The sequence below is a fragment of the Phascolarctos cinereus genome, unplaced genomic scaffold (assembly GCF_003287225.1).
Source record: "Phascolarctos cinereus isolate Bilbo 61053 unplaced genomic scaffold, phaCin_HiC Scaffold_4;HRSCAF=312, whole genome shotgun sequence".
NCBI lineage: Eukaryota > Metazoa > Chordata > Mammalia > Diprotodontia > Phascolarctidae > Phascolarctos > Phascolarctos cinereus.
The window spans coordinates 362,579,403-362,600,299 of NW_027555847.1; the positions used below are offsets into that span (position 1 = coordinate 362,579,403).

A 20,897-nucleotide genomic window follows, 5' to 3' on the forward strand; every position below is an offset into this window, starting at 1 on the left:
ATTGCAGAAAAGGCTTTTTGTTCTTTTTCGTTTGTTTTGTTTATGTTTTCATTTAACATACTTACCAGTGCTGCTTCTTATGAGGAACAACTTTTTGCTGATGTAATATTTTTGATACAATAGAAAATCCTCCCAAACATACAAGAACCTTTACCTACTTTCCCTCCTAAGTAGTTATATGTGAATGTGGGCAAGTCATTTAACCTCTCTTTGCCTCAGTTTACTTAATAATAGCACCCATCCGGCAGAGTTGTTGTAAGGATCAAATTGAGATAGTATTTGTAAAATGTGCTTAGCCCAGTACTTGTCACATAGGAGAGCTCTATATAAATGCTCATTCCCTTCCTTTCCAGGTAAAGCTACCGAAGGGCAAAATTGCCACTGATAGCATGAGTAAATTTCCACTTTTGTAGTTTCCTGGTTGTTTATAGAAAAGTAGGGTGGATACTTTACATTTGAAGGGACAAGAACAATAGGATCCATTGTATTTAACCCAAGTTGTGATGCCCTCCCATGTTATTATCCCCATAGATCCACTTGTAATGATCTGTGGCAGCTAGTATAAATACCTGAAACCCATAATGAATCCAATACACTCTGTTTCGATATCTTTGATCTCTTTACTCATTTCCTATTTTTCCCCCTACCAGAGCAGCCATCAACTAGCATGGCTTTTTAAATTAATTTCCTTCTTCCTCTCTGCCCTCTTTGAAAAAACAAAAACGAATGAATGATCAATGGATAAAACTTGAGTCATTTGTAAATAGAGGAGAAGCAGACGGTCTGGTTAATTGGCAAATGGAAGAATAATTGAGTTGACAGTATAGTGATACACAATGATGCTCTTTTTCTAATAAAATAAACTAAAACTGGTGTAAATTAGTTAACCATTCTATCCCTTTTAATGGTCAAGAAGGTGCCCTCCATTTACCTTCTTGGATATAAGTAGGAAGTAATAACATTTATTTACTTTTAAATAGAATTATAGACTTGTTGGATCTGAAGGGGACGCTTAAAGATGATCAGATGCAACCCTCTTAATTTCCACATCAGGAAATTGAGACATCAAGAGGTTCAATGCCATGGTCATGTTCACAGGTCCAGTAAATGACTGAGCTGCCATGAGAACCTAGGTTTCCTGATTTCTTGTCCCAGTGGTTTTTCCAATGGACTAAGGTTTTTTAACCTTTTCTGTCATGGATCCTTTTGGCAGTCTGATGAAGGTTATGCACACTTACTAATACTATTTTTAAATGCTTATAAAAATAAAATGGGTAGGTTTACAAAAATTGTGCTGAAATAGTTGTTAAACTATTTTAAAAAACAAATTCACTGACCCCCAGGTTAAGAACCTGTTTTCTAGAGTGCTTTCTATAAATAATCTAATCTGATCCTTTTAACAATTCTGTGAATCAGTTATTGCTTTGAGAAATTACATGATTTCTTCTATTTAGGGGTGGAGCAGATCTGAATTACAGCTTAACTATACTTACCTTTCAATTTCTTATTATTTTCATTTTTCTCTGGTTCATTTTCCTCTGTTCTTCTATTCTTCTCTACCCTCCACTTCTCTCTTGTCCCTTTCTTTCCTTCTCTTGTTTTTTGAAGTACTTGAAACCAGAGCTCACAATATCACAGCTATATAGCATAACATCAAACTTGCAAGTGTAAAGTAGATTTGAACTATGTGTAAGGGGAAAAAAAGTATTGTGATTCTCATGTTAGAGTTGAAGAAACTGAGATTCAGAAAAGTCACATAACTTGCCCAAGGTCACATAGCAGTTTGGACACCTGGACCAGGTCTTTTGACTCTAAATCCATGACTTGAACTTTTTTTAGTATTCATCCCTTAGATATTTAATTGGAAGGGGGGAAAACTGAAAAGATACAGCAGCCTTTACCTTCTCAGCAAAGCTTATACTATAGACCTGTATTTGGCAGAGTTGTGGGATAGCTTTGCTTAGATGATTCCATGGGATATGCTCTGTTTTTAGGTTATGCCTCTATAGCAGGACAGACACAAGTAGAGGCAAAAACTTAGATATTTCTTAGCCCTTCTTGGCACCCAGTATAGATTTCTCAATGTTATCCAAAAAGTCTCAATGTTAATCTAATCTAATCTACAGATTAGATTTCCCTTCCATTACCTCTACTCTCTCCTGTCTAGGGACTTCTGAAATTATCAAGTCACTTGGTGACTATCAGAGTTTAAGGTGATGGTTCTCATTATATGGTCCTTAGGTGGGTCCAGCCTATCCAAGAGCTGGATGTGTTTGTATCTCAGTGAGTTCCTGACAATACAGGGAGGTCCCATCTTATTTTTATTATTTTTACTCCCCAACCCATGTCTGTGCCCTCAAGCAATTTGCCCTGTTGCTAGTTATGGTTCTGGTATTCTGACAAAGTAATTGTTTCCCTACGCGTAGTCCAAACCCATCTTATACTTTTAAACTTAATATCATCCTGTACAGACCTAATAGAGTGAGCTCTGCCTTCAAAAACTTTCTCTATATGACCACATTGAAAAGAAAAAGAAATGAATCATAAGAAAAATGAGGATAATAAAAACTGATTGAAAGGGAACCATAAGGCAAAGGGGTAAAGAAGGGTCATATGACTCTAAGGCCCAAGTTGGGCTCAGCTCTCTAATGGATAGAAACAATCACAAAGAAGCAATTCCTATTTGTTTAATCATTTGCTTGGATGAGGTGCCTGTGGAAGTTATACCCACAGCAAGAACCCAAGCGAAAGGCATGTCCTGGCCTGCCAGCTTGTCTGCCTCTCACTTAGCAGACCACTTACTCAGGCTCCCACCTGAAGGGACGAGCCATTGAGGAGGAATTTGTCTCATTTGCCAGGAAGGACATTCACAGCATGCTCAGAGGGAGCAGTCAAGCAGCAGCCATTAGAGCTGAGGCCAGGGAGACTAAAAATGAATGAGAGACAGAGTGACCTTTGTGGACTTTTTTCAAGCTCTGCAATCTTTTCTCTGTACATGTCCCTGCTTCCTCTATCTTGTGGTCTCTCTCACCCTCCTTTCATTTTTTTTCTTCTGTAAATGTCCTTAGAAGGATAAGAATCACTACCTTATGATAGATGGGGCTGTCAGCCAGAAATTCCTAGATACGTGATATGAGAGGATTATGAACACATTCTGGAAGTGAATTTAAGATGACCAGACATTTCCAAGTCCTAATCCTTTTTTTTTTCCTGTTGCAACATCTTTAAGGATTTTCCCCTGAGATGGAGGTTAGTTAAAAAAAAAAATCTCCTGGGACTTTACATAGCCTATACCCAAATAATATAGCCCAACCTAAAAGCTTCATGAAAATGGGAAAGAGCCCACAAGTGGGAAGTTCCAGGGTGTCTCCATATCTACTCAGTCAGCATTGCCTAATGCTGCATTACTGACTAATGAACTCACTAGAGGGAGAAAGGCATAGAAACTGCTAGTGATGAATTTCTGGCAATTATATCAAGACTGACAGCACAACACATAGCCAAGCAGCCCAGATTCCTTAATTCTTGAGTCCTTTAAAGGAAAATGATATTTGTAAAACCAGTTTAACTTTTTTCTCCTTAATCTCCTTAATCATCCTCTTAATCTCCTGTAGAACCTAATTTATGTTGAAGGCAGTAACCTTTTCAGTCTTACTGCTATATGGTTACTGCCCATGCTGTTCCCAGGGCTATTCAGTGTGATCACAGCTCAGCAGATTTTTAAATTTTTCTACAACATTTGTTTAAAGAAAAGAAAAGTAATGTTCTTATTTCTGTTACCAGGTCAACCCAAGCCAGAGGTAACTTGGTATAAAAATGGCCATGCTATTAGTGACTCAAACATCATTTCCAATTATGAAATCTTGGAGAATCAGTATGTCCACATGTTACATTTATATAGGTAAGTGGCTATCTCCCTGCACACTGCTTATTAACAAAATCTATGTTCTATCATATGTTGGCTATTGGGAACACATAGAAGCAAGGCCAGAAAAACGGTCTCCACTTCTTCACTGACTCACAGTTTCAGAGGACTGACTTCCTTCCCATTGCTGGCATTAGTAACGGTACTTAAGATTTACTTGGTTCTTCTGTGTAACTTGATTGCTCTAAGTTGTATTGTTTAGTGCCATTAATGATATTACAACTTGAGGGCTAGAAGGCTTTATCCAAGCTGATCAAGGTATTTCTCTGAGAGGAGGGAGATGTTAAAATGTTAGGTATTTAGTAGTGCTTCAATAGTTTGGTGAATCTGTAATTTTGTCAATGTAGATTACCCCATCCAATGATCCAAGTCACCACCCATCTCATCTTTTTTGACTCTGACTCTGTGCTATAAATTCTTCTTTTGTGATATAGTAGAAAGAGCTCTGGATCTGGAGTTAGAAGACCTAAGTTCAAATCCCAAAGTTGCTACTTAATACTTATGTGACCTTGGATGTCACTTAATCTCTCGGGGCCGCAGTTTCTTCATCTGTACCATGAGGTGATTGGACTCCACGGACTCTAAAGTCCCTTCTAGCTGTATGATCTACTCAATAGGTTGGAAGCCTTATAGCTCAAGTATATGGCAGACATTCAGTAAATACTTTCTGATTAATTGGTTCCAACATTATTAAAACCCAAGAAATGTTCATTTTGAGTTCTGGCCTAGCCAGTGTGTGTATCAGTAGAATGGCATTTTAAAATCTGATGAATTATTTTTAAATTATGTGTTGCACATACATTGGGACTAGACCAGCAGGAAGGAGAAACAGTTATACTTAGTGGTAGGGCACTGACATAAAGAGGAAGGGAGAGAAGAATGAGGGAGTACTGGAGCTTCAGAAAGTAGAAAATTAGTTATAGAAATTTTTCAGAGAAACTTGTTAGGTGTGCTACTAGTGAGCCCCAACTTTTTTCCCTAATGGATTTAAATTTCTCATAATTGAATAAACCATTTCCAATCTCTTGGCCTTCTACTGAGAAAATATGACTGATGTTGGAGAGGACAGGGCAATAGATGTGAAAAGGGTATTTTAAACACTCTGGAGGAAATCTGCTATATAAAATTGAAGAGTGAATTATTGTATATATACCAAAGAGAGCTTTGAAATTTTGACACTTTATTCCCTAAACATTTTTTCTTTTTTCTTTTTTTTTTTGGCTAGGCAATGGGGTTAAGTGACTTGCCCAGGGTCACACAGCTAGTAAGTGTCAAGTGTCTGAGGCCAGATTTGAACTCAGGTCCTCCTGACTCCAGGGCTAGTGCTCTATCTACTGTGTCACCTAGCTGCCCCTCCCTAAACATTTTTTAATGAAATAGTTTCATTTATGCTGAAATGTTGGATGAGTGACAGTTCTGAAAATGAATTATTTGAAAGGCATACACATGCCTTTTAAAGCTTGTTTGTTATTCATTAATTAGAAGGTTGGCCTCTTTGTCTTTTGTTGCCATTACCACTAAACCACAAACCAGAAGATTAGTCTCATAGTGCCCCGAAGAAAAAAAGTGTTTTTCTTTATCTGCAAGGGTTTGCTCTTCAGGTCATTTATTTTGAGTTCTTCCAGATATTAGAGGCTCCTTTTTCTGGCTTTCTTAAGACCTGTTCCTGGTTTTAAGAAGTCTAATCTCTAAAACTTCCTTTTTCAAGAGGCACTGAAATAATATTTATTTTCTACCCCACCTTACTCTTTTCTTAGGCACTCCCTCCCCCAATCCTCCCTTCTTGGTTTTCTTTATGTTTTCCCCTTTCATTTAGCTAGAACAGGGGGATTTTGACAAATGAGACAGCTTTGGTGAGACTAATCTAATGTGATTTTTATACTTACACAATGATCTGGGTGGGAATAAAGAGAGATGGAGCTGTCTTATAGAAAGCTTCCTTCCTTCCTTCCTTCCTTCCTTCCTTCCTTCCTTCCTTCCTTCCTTCCTTCCTTCCTTCCTTCCTTCCTTCTTCCTCCTTCCTTCCTTCTTCTTTCTTATTATCCCCCCTTTCCTCTTCCTCCTCTATCTTTCTGCATTTAATCAAGAATAACTATTAAAGTATACCATATAATTTTATTTAACTTTCTTTCTGAGAAGAAGGGGTGCAGGTCTAATGAGAGGGAGAAGGAATGGGAAAAATAATGAATAAGTGTTTTCCATCTCATACTAAAATAAAGACTGTGGCTCATGCAAATACAATATACAAGAAGGCAGCAATGCAGCAGATAAAAATCGAGAGAAAACAGGAACCCACACCTAAAAGGCTACACCCATTCTTACAACAAATAAGATTTATTTTGATTTTTAAAAACCCAACCAAACTGCACTAAGGAAAAAACACAGTTTATAGCAACAGCAGAGGAAGCTGATGGACTTGTCCGAAGGACCAGTCAGGTCCCTGAGCAAATCACAATTGGGATAGAAGGGCAGGAAGAAAGGAATGAAGGGGGTGAGGGTGGAGGGGAAACAGACAGAGATAGATACAGAGACAAGCAGAAATATGAGAGAGGTGGAGGTAGCGATATACAAAGAGACAGAGGGAAACAGAAAGACAGAGGCAGAGAAAGAAGCTGAAATCGAGATAGAAACAGAAAGAGAAAGGGGGATAGGGAAAGGGGTAGCGAAAGAGAGGAAGGAGAGAGAGAGAGAGAGAGAGAGAGAGAGAGAGAGAGAGAGAGAGAGAGAGAGAGAGAGAGAGAGAGAGAGAGAGAGAGAGAGAGAGAGAGAGAGAGAGAGAGAGAGAGAGAGAGAGAGAGAGAGAGAGAGAGAGAGAGAGTGTACGGGCCGCCACTGTGTCTCCCTCATCTCCCCCAGGGGGAGCTCAGTGATCTGTGTTATGTTAATTCAGGCCAAGGAATGGCTAGAAGCAGAAGCTAGAAAAAGATTGGTCAGCAAAATAACTGGAAGGTTTGATTCATTTGGGAGCAAAGCAGCCTTTTTGGATCCCTACTAGCTTTAAGCGTGTATATGAACATTGTATTAAAAACAGGCATACAATTTTTTTCATTAACATGACTTTACTAAAGGGGCTGTAAACTTCATCTGACATCACAAGACAAGGTTTAAACACAATCCAGGAGGTGAGCCAAAGGATAAATAATATATCTGTTAACTCACCTCCAACCTGGACATTTTCTGTCGAAGGCTGATGGAAAAAAAAAATTCCTTTGTTATGTCTTTTATTCCCAATCTCTGTGTTTACTTTTTCTAACCTACATCTCTACTTAGTTTAAACTCATTTATGATTTTATGCTTTAAATAGAAGTCATACATAGGTTTTGATGCTAAACCAAAAGGGATCTTTGAAGTCATGGAGTCCAACTGCCTCATTTTACCGATGAGAGAACCAAGGCCCAGAGAAGTTAAGGGGCTTGCCCAGGGAATAAGTAGCAGATTTGGGATTCAGATCCTGGGTCTCCAAATTTAGTAGTCTTTCTATTAGGCCCTTCTGCCTCCCATCTGACCTCTGGGATTTTTCTGCTTGATACACTTCACCTTCTAGTCCATTGTAGGTACCTCAGCCTGATAAATCCTTCTGTGGGTATGGCTGGCTGTGATTATGTCACCCTCTTGCTTAAAAACCTTCAATATATCCTTACAGCTTGGAGAATAAAGTCTATAACTATTAGTCTGGCATTCAGAGCTCTCCACAATCTAGCTCTAACCTGCCTTTTAACCTTATTTTCCCTTCCGCACAAACCATATTTTTCCATCACAGCTCATCACTTTAGGAAGATGCAATACAATAAACATACTCATCTCCATAGCTTTGCTCATCCCACTCCCTCTGCTTGGCTTGTCCTCCCTCCTCCTTCCTGTTTATCCAAGTTTTATCTAGCCTTCAAGATACAACTTACATCCTACTTTAAGTTCTTTCTCTTTCAGGAAGCCTTCTCTGTCAAGCCCACAATAATTGCTCCATCCTCTCATTTCCTCTAGTATTTATCTACTCTAATACTCACTGATCACTTGTCCTATAGTACCATGTATTATCATTTATCTTTTCTACATGCATATATACAGATATGTATATGTGTATACAGTATATAAATATGTATGTGTACATATACACATATGTATATGTTCCTATACACGTATATGTAGTTGTTTTTTGGGGAAGAGTCTAGGAGTAGGGTTCAAATTTAAGCTCTGTTCGTTACACTTCTGTGACCTTGGGCAAATCACTTAACCTTTCCCAGCCATAGCTTCCTATATATAAAATGAGAGGATTGGGCTAGATAAGGTATCTTCCAGCTTTAAATCTGTGAGTCTGTAGTTCTGATCCAGTTCTGCCTTCTGCAGTGGATTAGAAATTTCTTATGGGATTGTATTCTAAACTTTTTTATGTACTGAGTGCCTTATACTTGTAAGAGCTTAATCAATGCTTACCTTTACTGGCAGTAATGATATTCTCCATGTTCTTGCACTGGCCTCTAGAATGTCCAGTTGCAGGTCTATCACTGACCAGGTTCTTGTTTCTTTTAAGGAGTCTAATGAAAGTGGGATTATTTTTAAGCTGCTCAGTTATGATGCAAGTTGTGTATACAGCCCTTTCTATATTGTACGAATGTTTTGAAAGCCTCTCAGACACCCTGATATAGGTTTAGTTTTTCTCTGTGACAGGTTAGCCAGATTTGTGAGTCTTGGCCTTCTAAGGCCAAAGTCATGGTCTGATCCCTTTGGGGGCCAGTGATGACCATAACTATACTGAAGCGTTTGGATACTGATTCCCTGAGGACACCTGGACCCTAAATAGAAATTGTTGCCACCAGTTACTTTCATCCTGCCTCTAATACTTTCTAGCTATGTGACCTTTTTGAGCCTCAGTTTCCTTATATGTATGTTGAGGGAAGTTGGATTAGACAGCCTCTGAGGGTTCTAAAGCCATGATCCTAGGATATGGCTCATAATTTTTCCAAGTTCTCCTTTAGCCCAAGTTTCCTATATTATATGCAATCTAGGACCAGGTAGTTGCTGTACCCCAACCCAGGCCAGCTATATCACAGCCTCATGGTAGTTGTCAGTCACAAGATCTATTGAGTTTGGGTAATTTTCTGAACAATAGTAAATGCTTGTTGAATTGAATTGAGTGGAGCAAATACAAATGGGGGATTAAAATCTTAAAATTCCCATCCAACTATTGGCAGTTGCTTTTGCACATACAAAGGGAAGAACATCATTTCCACTTGAAAAAACTTCCAAATACCATATATTGAATTCATACATAAAGCCAGGGTGCAGCTTTTAGAAGGAAGAAAAATGGGTAAGTTGAAGGGAAGAAATTCAATTTAGTTTGGTAGCTTCCTTCTTCCTTCTCTGGCTTGTCCCCCTCCCCTCTAAAAAAACCCCCAATAAATCAGGCTGTCTCTGACTGGGGCAGTAAAGTTTCATAAATATGCTTGGCTCAAAGAATCATCTAGAAGAGTTGAATAATGAAGGCAATATTTGGGAAAGCCTCCTGGCTGCAAAGTTTCTTGAATGAGTTCCCTGCTTCTGATGTAAACCTGTCCAATGAGTCCCCAGGGTGATAAGCTGGCTGCTGGGACTTGTTATCAATCATCACTGTTGCAGTTGTGCCTAGGGAGGCGAGCATCCCCATAGAGTCAATGACTGGGAGGAAGGAGCCAGGCAGGGTAGCCTAGCCACGCATAGGGGGGATTCTGGGCCTGCCTGCGCATTCTAAGTGTTTACTCATCTGTACCAGGATGGGAAGGCTCCTGCAGCTGCCGCTAGCCTAATGGTGATGACCCCTCAGGGACAAAATGGGAGTAGGCTGAGGAAGGCAACCAAAGTACACAAACAGGTGCCGTGTGTCTCAGAGCAAGGAGAGGCAGATTCTCTGTTGGACTGACTAGAAAATAAGAATTGAGGTTAAAGCCCCAAACACCTTATTTCTCCATACTGTCCCCAAGAAACTCCCATCCAGGGTCTTCTAGGGGGATTGGGGGCAATCCCAAGGCTGATAGAGGTTTCAGGCCTACTTTAGAACTACAGAATCATAATTTCCTGTTGATGCTAGAAGAGAACTTAAAAGATTCATTCATTCATTTATTCCCCAAACATTTTTTTAAGCATCTCCCATAAGCAAGTTCACTTCCTCATATCGCAGATTTACTGAAAAAAGCTACAAAGACAAAAGACAAAACAGTCCTTTCCTCAAGATATATTCTGTTGAGGGTGAAACTATATGAACACATATAAGTTAAAAAATTGCATATGTATAACATCAAAAAGCAGCTCTTTTTTTAGGGGGAAGGTATTAGCATCTTGGTGGAAAGGGTCTATCAGGAAAGGCTTTAGGTAGCATGTGTTGCTTGAGCTATGTCTTGAAGGAAGCTAGGGATTTCATGAGGTAGAGGTGAGAAGAGAGCATAGAGGACAGACATATCAATGAGGTCTAGAGAGGTTAAGTGATTTCATTAAGGTCACACAGCACACTAGTAAAGATTTGGAACTAGAACCTAGTCTTGTTTACTCGATTATTTGAGGGCTATGGAGTGCTACTGTTCTAAGATCCATGGCGGGGGATTAAAAAAAAATGAATGAAAAACAATTTCTTCCTCTAAGGAGCTGAAAGCCTACCAGGAAATAGAAAATAAATGTAAAGATAACTACATCATAAGGCAGAAAGTGGTTGGTATTATAAGGGAGGTATAAAGTGTTGAGGGAGCACAGAGGAAGGAGAGACAACTTGTGGGGTAGGTGAGGGATCAGGGAAGGCTTCACAGGGGAGGAGAGGGTAATCTGTAGTTTAGACAAGCTATAACCCTAGGATTGTGTGTATATGTTCAGAACTTCATGTGTTTAACGTAAGCATAGAAGGGGAAAAATGTCATTTAGAATGAAAGGGCTTAGGTTCATATTCCAACTTTTGCCACTTACTACCTATGAAGTTATGCTTTGGGCCTCAGTATCCTCATCTGTAAAGTGAGGGAATTGGATTAGATCACCCCCTAAGGTCCCTTCAAGCTTTAAATCTGTGATCCTACGACCATCATTGATACATTATAGTCAAACCCCACCATGACATCATGAGACTCTGCTGGAACCTCTTTTAGGGAAATGTCCCCCTATAACATTTATAACATCATTCCCATTTAACTAAGTGTCTCCTGTAATATTGTTTTGCCTGACATTATGTTTCTGTGTAACCAGTTAATCATGTCAAACAGGATATGCCTGTATATCAAAACTTACCGATTACAATTTGAATATGGATTTAGAACGTAAGCTCCTTGAGGGCAGGGATTGTTTCATTTTTGTCTTTGTACTCTCAGTATTAGCATAGTGCCTACCATTTAATAAGGTCATTATAAATAAATGCTTTTTGGTTGATTGATTGATTGGTTGATAGCACTTAGATTGTTTCTCATAGCTTATGGGAGGAAGCAGTCAAACACAGTCACACAAGTCTAGAGAAAGGCTGCTGATACTGATTCAGGAGATGGTGTGGTATTAGAAATTCCTGTAGAGTCCAAAGACCTAGATGTACAATAGGACATGTGCAAAGAAGAAATATGAAGCTGAATAGGTAAACATCTAATTCAATTCCATGAATCTTCATTGAGCTTCCTGGTGTGAAACAGAGTAAGTGTCAGAGGAGGCCTATGTCATTTCATGCTCTATCCATGTAAATTTTGTTTTACTCCTGGCCAAAACTGTAAGAAAATGCTTGGGGCAGAAGAGAGACCTCTAGGCTCAGACTAGCAAAGAAAGAGGCTTACAGAGGTCCTTGGATTTGGGCCTATTATAGATGAATTTTAAAACCCCAAGATGGGGCTTTGACTGTGGATACTGGCTCTCAGTTGTTTTGGGTTTTTTTTGCAGAAGCTAATGCCCCCAAATTCTAGGATTATAATGAACACAACAGAGACAGAAATGGGGAGAAATCTACTCTGAGTGTGACAGTCAAAATCTGAGAAGACGTAAGGGAGAACATGGTACAAGATGTCAAAGGTCCTGGGTTTGAATACCAGTTGTGCTACTTACTGCCTCGGTGACCTTTGGTAAATCACTAAGTCTCTCTGGGTGTTAGTCTCTTCAGTCTATAAAGCAAAGAAAATGGCCTTCTGGTTCTATACCTATGATCTGAATTAATTTTTTTAAATTCCTCCTGTTCCCATGGTGCTATTCCACCACTTTCAGAGGTTATTGCTGTTCAAAAGGGATTTTGAGGACATAAAGGTAACGTTAAAATTTCTTTTAGAAACTGTTGTTGAATAACATTGATGAGTTTGACAACCCCTGCCAATGTCTAAGCTCTTAGACTTCTTAGTATTTACTGTGTAGACTCTCCTCTGAAGCAGGACATCCCTAACATGCTTTTTCCCAATAAAATGTGTCTTCTTGTCAGTTCTGAATCACTGAGTTACTGGACCTGGCTGCTCAGTGTTTTCACTCTGCCCTCAGTTCTACTTGCCCTTGTTCAACAAAGATTCATTAGAATTGAGGCCTGATGAGTTGACCTTGTTGAGATGACAAAGGCAGGAACCAGAGATTTGATGCTGACAGCAGAAAACCAGGCCAAGCAAAGAAACTGATTGTGACTGCATTCCTCTTCTGACACTAATTATAGGATTCTGTGTATGAAAGAAGGCCTAACATACTGTTTTGTTTATATTCCCTGCCTATCTGCAACAATTAAAAATGCTCCCAAATCCACTGGGTAGTGTGGAAGACAGACCTTTGTGGGGAGCTCTCCAACTCAAATTCAGCTGTCAAGAGATAGCTGACACTTTCTGAAGACAATAAATGGGGAATTATCATAGAAGAAAGGAAGGATGGGAGGAAGGAAGGAAGGAAGGAAGGAAGGAAGGAAGGAAGGAAGGAAGGAAGGAAGGAAGGAGGTGTGTGGGATGCCATTCAAATTAAAAATAAAACAAAACACAGAGGTGTACAAGGAGAAACAGAAAGTTAATTTATTATAGCTATAATTATTATTATTTCAAATCTTGAGATTTGGGTGTCCCTCCATCAGTAAACTCTGATGACAGGAGATAACCGCAGAGGTAGAAGTCGGTTTTATATAACCCTGAAGGTTCAATTCTCCCTCCCTCATAGCTGTCCATTAACTTGGCTCACAATCTCACAAGCCAGACTCTAACATAGGACAAAGGACATAGTATACATCTCTATATTTCTTAGTTTTTTGAGATAATGTCAAAGAAGCAATAAAAAATGTGCAGTTAGGAAGATAATTTACAATTGTTTTGGAACGTCTTAGGGATTGAACAGACAATGCTGGGAACTGGAAGACTTCTGAATAAGATCCTGTCAAAGGGAGATAAGGGGAGTAGATAAGGAACCTTTTAAGGGTTTTCTGGAGCCAGATTCCTTTAGGCGCAAAGATGCATTTGAATAAGATTAAAAAGTAAGTTAAGACTTAAATACTAGACAAATTTTAACTACTGATATATGTCACTAAAAAAAAATAACTCACAGAAATCTATTCTTAACCCTATCCTACCTTGTGAACTCATTACCTTAAACACTGAGAAGTCTTCCCTGGGACATCCCATTCAGAAGGAAGGAAGGAAGAAAACATTCATTAAGTGCCCACTATATGCCGAATACAAGATTCCCTAAAGTGCTTCAAAGCTTAACTCAAGGGTTACCTTCTCATATGGTGCTTCTGGAACTCCATAGCTACTCATGCCTCCCTCTACAAAATGATCTTGTATCCATTGTATATCTTTACGTGTTGTTTCCCCCCAGTGGAATGTAAACTTCTTGAGAGCAGAAACTGGTTTGGTTTTTTTTTTTTTTTGGTATCTCTGACACCCAGCATAGTGCCTGGCAAATAGTAGATACTTAATAAATGCTTTATTGATTGGTAAGGTCATAGATTTAGAATGGAAACTCTTTTTTTTCCTTGTTTTGTTTTGTTTTGTTTGCAAGGCAATCAGGGTTAAGTGACTTGCCCAGGTCACACAGCTAATAAGTGTCAAGTGTATGAGGTCAGATTTGAACTCTGGTTCTCCTGATTCCAGGGCCACCTAGTTGCCCCCCCGAAATCTGTTATTTTAAAGATGAGGAAATTGAGGTCCACAAACACAGACATATATATCTATGTATTGGTCGTTTAGGCCTAATGATGATAACAGCTTTAGGAATTTTCTGAATGTCACTTATTCATTGTTTTTCAAGTTTTTTTTTTATGACTACGATTGATCAAATTTATTTGTTAACCAGATAAAGAAATTAGCTCTAGGAAGGAGCTAGGAAATTAACCCTCCAGGATATAAGAAAGACAAGAAAATAGAAGAGCTTTTCTCTTCTACTGTGTTCCTTCCTGTTCTCTGCTTCAGATTTCACCATTGTCTTCTAAGCAACCAAGGCTTTGTCCCAGGGTACTGTCATCACCTACACTCTTTCAGCTACGTAATAATGATTACCTAATTAGCAAGAATACTTAAAAGTAGGTGCTATTAGCACCCCAATTGAACTTTTCCTTGGGCTAGCCCACCTTGCTTCTCCTTCTGACCAGCTTCCCCCTCCCTCTCCAACTCTGCCCCTCCCCTTGGTAGCCACCCTAACAGTATTTTGAAGTCTTTGCCTATGATGGCCAGTGTCACAGTCTCTTCAACCTTGGGATGTGTTTTCTGAAGCTTGCTCCAGACATCAAACTTCCTAGTTTGGGCTCTAATATTTGGAGAAGAAATTTGCTGCTTCTAGGCTACATGTATACCATTAAGTACATGAATATATGTTTAATGTGAATTAGCCCAAAGACTATGATGACTCTCTGTAACTTACAGATTGAAGTTCTAAATTCTTCTTCAAGGTCAGCCAGTCAGCAGTCAAGCATTTATTAAACACCTACTTTATGTGAAGCACTGGGGAAACAAAGAGGCAAAAGTTCACATTCCACCAAAGGAGAGAACATGCTTCTGAGAATAGAATGACTTGAAAACCAGCAGTCCATATGGGGAATTCGAGTGCCTGCTCTACCATATCAGTGTTACCTAAGCTACAAGAAATTTCCAGTTCTAACTACGTGGCCTGATCACCTGGAAGAATGCTTATTTTTTAGCCCCATTTTACTGTGTAGCAGTGTTACAGTACAACATTATGACAACCAACTTCTTCTTTCTTCCTAAAGCTCTACTTTTATCATGTCACCCTCTTGTTCAAAAATCTTCAGTGGTTTTCATTACTTACTGAATAGAGGGAAGAAGGGAAAAAGAAGGGAGCAAGCATTTATTAAGCACCTACGTTGTGACAGGAACTGTGCTAAGTGTTTTACAAATATTATTTCATTTGAACTTCATTTGTGTGGTAGGTGCTATTATGATTTCCATTTTACAGTCAAGGAACCTGAAGCAGACAGAGGTCAAGTGACTTGCCCAGGATCACACAGCTAGTAAGTGTCTGAGGCCAAATCTGAAGTCAGGTCCTTCTGACTCTAGGCCCCATGCTCTATACATTTAGCTGAATAAAGGCCTACCTCCTTAACTTGACATTTGAGGTTGGATTCAAACTACATTTATAATATAATTACCTAATGCATTAGCACAACTGATTGTCTGCTATTTTATAACATATGTGATACTCCTCTTCTTCTGAATCTTTACTTGTGTTTTGTTAAACCTAGAAGGAACCTCACCACAAATATCCTCCTTTTCTCTATCAAGATCCTGCCAGTCCTTTAAGGTCCTTATCAACTATTATCTCATACAGGAAAGATCATTATAAGCAGAACTGGTCTCTCCCTTTTTTGGATTTTGAATTTTATGCCATTTATATGACATTTACCATTTGTGTCCTAATAATTTATACATATCTCATCTCTCCTGTTAGATGGCTGGTAGAGCCCCTGTAGTACCCTCATTAATGCTCAAAGCCTTGCCTATAATAACAATGACTAACATTTACATAGTACTTTAAGGTTTGCAAAGCACTTTGCATATGTAATTTCGTATGAGTATCACAACAACCTAGGAAGGTGGGGATAATAGGCGTTATTAACTTGTTATTATTTTACGGATAAGGAAAGTGATGCTCTGAAAGGTAGATGATTTGCCCTTATTTGCCAAGTTTCAGGGATGGACTAAGAACCTGGGTCTCTCCAGATTTCAAGTCCAACCTGAAATCCTCTACACTATCCTGACTTATGCCTATAGTAAGGTACATGTAGAAGGAACTACACAAATATCTGTTGATTCAGAATTAATGACCAAATGAATTAAATGCAAGGGTCTGACTGCTGTTTTGGACTGGGGGAAAAAGGTGAGAAAGAAATTTAAAGTGTTCCCTATAGCCCAGTAATTCCTAATCTCTTTTAATTATATGCAAAATTCTAAGTCGTAGGGTTTGAACATTTTAAGCCCCACCCCTTCCTTTGAGTTATGATTAATTTGAATAAATTACAAAAGTTCCAGAATAGTAAAATAATTAATGTCCGAAATTATATTGGTGAATTTTTAAAAATCCCAAAACTTGCTTCACAGAAATATTTTAACTAAATGCCCCCACCAAGAAAAGGAGCTAGTTTTCATCTTGCAGATATTTAGAGCTCTTCCTCTTGTGGTATCTGGCTAAGAAAATTCACCCCCTTGAGGAGAAACATTAGAGGATTTACCTCCTTCACTGCCAGCGTACATATAATCCAGGTGCAGTTTGTTCCTTGATTTTTTTTTCTTCCACTGGGAAGTGTACTGTGTCACTTGAATGGGAAAGGACTATGTGTGTCATTATCTAACTCAAGAGGTGTTAAATTCCACATAGATTATATTCTGTTACCTGGGTTTAAGGACAGGGAGAGGCAGAGATAAGTAAAATCCAAAAAGGATTCCAAGGCCTCATTTTAGGTTTTAGCTTCCTACCAAACCTTTCACCAAACCTCCAGGCAAAGAGCCATATTGCCTGTTTTGAGTTTCAGCGATTTGTATTTCTCTTCTAGTCCTTGCCTATGAACAGTGAAATGTCCAAAATGCAGGCAGCCAGCCAGAGGGAAGTGGAGGCCCAGCAAGGGGCAAGAATAATCCAACTAGGCAATCATTCCCTTAGTAACTGAGATTTGATTTAATTTCCTGGAACAGAGGATATCAGCAGATATTCTAACAGTCATATCTGTATTGGAAAATGTGTGATATTCTAATTCAAAACACCAGTGCATTTGAGATAATGTTTGTGAAAGGGCTAGAAAAATTGTAAAAGGCTCTACAAATAGACAGTACTATTATTTGGAAACTAGGAATTACAAGGGCAGGAACAATTACATGATCAAGTGGAAGTTATTATTGATGAATAGCTGAAACGTACTATTTCTAGAAGGGAAAAATGAACAGCTAAAATGATTTTAAACTTTTTAAAGGCATTGCTTCTTCCAACATTCTCCAATCACCTTATCATCATTGTTCATTTGTTTGCTAGAGTTGCTATACTAGCAGATCAAGAGAATCTTATAGACCCTGCTATATTTCAGTAAGTCATTCGACAAAGTCTCCCATGCTGCCTTCATGGAGAGTAGGCAATATGATGAGTGTCAAGAGTGCTAAACTTGGAAGCAGGGTAAAATAAGGTTCAAGTCCAGTATCTGACACATTAGCTATTAGACCATGAGTAAATCTTATTAAACCTGAGGTTCCTTATCTGTAAAATAAGCATAATTGCCCCAGTAGTACTTACTGTCTTTTTTTAAATAGTATTTTATTTTTGTAATTATATGTAAATTTTTAGCATTCATTTTTACAGAATTTTGAGTTCTAAATTTTTATTTATCCCTCCTCTCCCCTCTTCCTAAAATGGCAAGCAATTTGATGTAGGTTATATGTATGTAATCATGTAAAAACATATTTCCATATTACTCATAGTTATGAAAGAAGAAATAGACCAAAAGGAAAACACACACATGTATTACACACACCCCCCCAAAAAAAAACTGAAGAAAGTGAAAATAGTGTGCTCCAATCTGCATTCAGAGTCCATCAGTTCTTTCTCTGGATGTAGACAGCATTTTCCATCATGAGTCTTTTGTAATTGTCTTGGATCATTGTATTGCTGAGAAGAGCTAAATCATTCATAGTTGATCATCACAAAATGTTACTGTGTACGGTGTTTTCCTGGTTCTTCTCATTTCACTTTGTGTCAGTTCATACAAATCTTTCCAGGTTTTTCTGAAATCTGTCCGTTCATCATTTCTCATTGCACGATAGCATTCCATTACATTCACAGCCTGTTCAGCCATTTCTTAATTGATGGGCATCCCTTCAATTTCTAATTTTTTCACTACCACAAAAAGAGCTGCCATAAATATTTAGTACATATAGGTCCTTTTCCATTTTTTATGATCTCTTTGGGATGCAGACCTAGTAGTGGTATTGCTGTATCAAAGGGTGCATAGTTTGGTTGTCCTTCGGGCATAGTTCCAAATTGCTGTCCAGAATGGTTGGATTAGTTTACAACTCTATAAGCAGTGCATTAGTGTCCCAGTTTTCCCACATCCTCTCCAACATTTATCATTTTCCTTTTCTGTCATATAAGCCAATTGATAGGTGTGAGGTGGTACCTCAGAGTTATCTTAATTTGCATTTCGCTAATCAAAAGTGTTATTGAGTACTTCATAGTACTATTGATAGCTTTGATTTCTTCTTGAAAACTGCCTGTTCATCTCCTTTGACCATTTATCAATTGGGGAATGGTTTATATTCTTATAAATTTGATTCAATTCTCTATATATTTGAGAAATGAGGCTGTTATCAGATACCTTTGCTGTAAAGATCGTTTCCCAGATTTCTGGTTTCCTTCTAATCTTGGTTGCATTAGTTTTATTTGTGCAAAACCTTTTAAATTTAATATAATTAAAACTATTTTACATGTCAAAATGCTGTCTATCTCTTGTTTGGTCTGTAGTACTTATTCTCTAGGATTGTTATGAGGATCTAATAAGATAATGTAAAGGTTTTGTAAACCTTGAAGTGTGCAATATAAATACCAGTTATTATTATTGGGAGGAGGAGGAGGAGGAGGAGGAGGAAAAGGAGAAGCAGTATTGAGATTGAGTCTTCCTATCTCACCCAAGCTGGAAGTACAACAGCCACTCAAGGGGCTTAATCCCACTATTGATTAGAATGGAAGCTTTGACCATTTCTCACCTGACTGGTTTGCTCCTTTTAGGCAGCCTGGTGTCCTCCCACACCCTACTCATGGAGCTTAACATATTGACCTAGTGTAGGCACCTATTATAGACACTTAGTGTGGAAGCCTTACATACCTGAGTGGCTTAAGTTCTACTGCAGCTCAATACTCCTGAGCTCAAATGATCTATCAGTCTCAGCCTCCCCCAGTAGCAGGGATTACAGGCATGTGCCACCACACTTGGCTAAGTAGCAATGGTTATTATTAAAAGAATGGCCTGGGCAATCGTATAGTTGACTAAATTTATAATTGGGTAAAAATGGCACTCAAACAGTATTGATTAGTAGACTGATGCCAACCTGGAGGGAAATCTCCGATGGCTTATTGCAAGGCTCTGTCTTGTTCTACATTTTAATCAATGATTTGTATGAAGACATTGAAAACAGAGAGAATAGCCTAGTGAAAAGAGTCTTAGAATTTTAATCAGAAGGTATAGATTCAAATTTGAGCACTGTTGCTTCTTAGCTGTGTAACCGTAGGCAAATGGTTTGACCTGTCTGATCTATACTAACTACCCCACAATGTTGCTTTGAGGAAAGTGCTTTTTAAGCCTTCAAATACTATATAAATTAGACTATTATTATCAGACCTTCAGGTAACACAAAACTGGGAAGGATAGCCAATATTTGGATGATAGAATCAATGTTGTAAAAGATCCTGATAGGCTGAATTTGGGGCTGGATCTAACAAAAGGACATATGTGGAACAGAACAAAACCAAGGACAAAGCTAGACAACAAGCCATTTGAAATTATCCTCTAGAGTGACTTATTTGGGCATGGTTGTTCAGCAGAAGATGAATCTACTGAATTATGTTATCATCCAATACATGCTTCTTCATTTAATCCATAGGAATAGTATGAGAGACTTTGTCATGACTTTGTTGCGACTTGTTCATTACATGCTTTTTGAAATAAAGATACATTATTCTCATTACATTTCTGTAATTAAATAGAAAAAAGTGAAGTGCACAAGTACTGAATAAAATGGGGGTAGAGTTAGGAAGGGGGACCTAATTAACAGCAGTTTTCATATGGAAAAAGACTTGAGGGTTTTAGTTGATAAAAGCACAGCATTGAAGCAACATATCTAGAATCAGAACAATAAGAATCTCATTGCGATCTGGAATGGTCACACCACATCTGGAGCAATGGGTATAGTTCTGAGTGCCATATTTTAAATAAAATGTCAAGTGTAATATGTCCATTGAAGAGTGGTCAAAATGATGAAGGATCTAGAAATCAGGTCGTATGTGAGACCATGGAAGAAATACAGTATTCTTCTTATTATAGTCTGTTGCCTCTTACTATTCAAGACCAGAATGGGCCACTTTGGGAGGCAGTAAACTCCTTCTCACTAAAAAAACACACAAACAAAAAAACCCCACTTCAACAGGGATGAAAGATTACCTGAAAGTGATGTTACAAAAGGAATTCCTGCCTTGGGGGAAAGATTGGACTAGATAATCTTGAACAACCCTTCACCTCTAAGTTCTGGGATTTCATGATTCATGTATTTTTAAACATATCTGTACAAATTTGTGAATGAAGGAAGGTATTTGTATAACTCGATGTTGTTTGATCTCACTAAGGCAGTGATAGCTAATTCCAATTTGAGAACAAGAGGGCAAGAAGAAAATCAATTTTACTTGAAGTCACTTAATTATTAAAGGCATTGATGGTGTGACTCAAAGCCAGAAGGGTCTGAATTGTGGGACCAACAGATTTGGTTTACAGAGTTTTATTTTTTAATTGAGAAGATCTATGCTAGTTGTAGATAATGCAGGAGAACTG

The 20,897-nt window shown here is 38.4% G+C and overlaps 1 protein-coding gene across 2 annotated transcripts in view; it reads left to right on the forward strand.

Moving 5' to 3' along the window:
• ALPK2 (alpha kinase 2) overlaps positions 1-20,897 on the forward strand; it is a 169,383-nt gene that overhangs the window by 12,290 nt on the left and 136,196 nt on the right. For both annotated transcript variants that reach the window (XM_078153240.1, XM_020994853.2), the window contains exon 3: positions 3,784-3,901. In XM_078153240.1, coding sequence (XP_078009366.1) covers positions 3,784-3,901 — 118 coding nt within the window. The remainder of the gene's footprint in view (positions 1-3,783; positions 3,902-20,897) is intronic.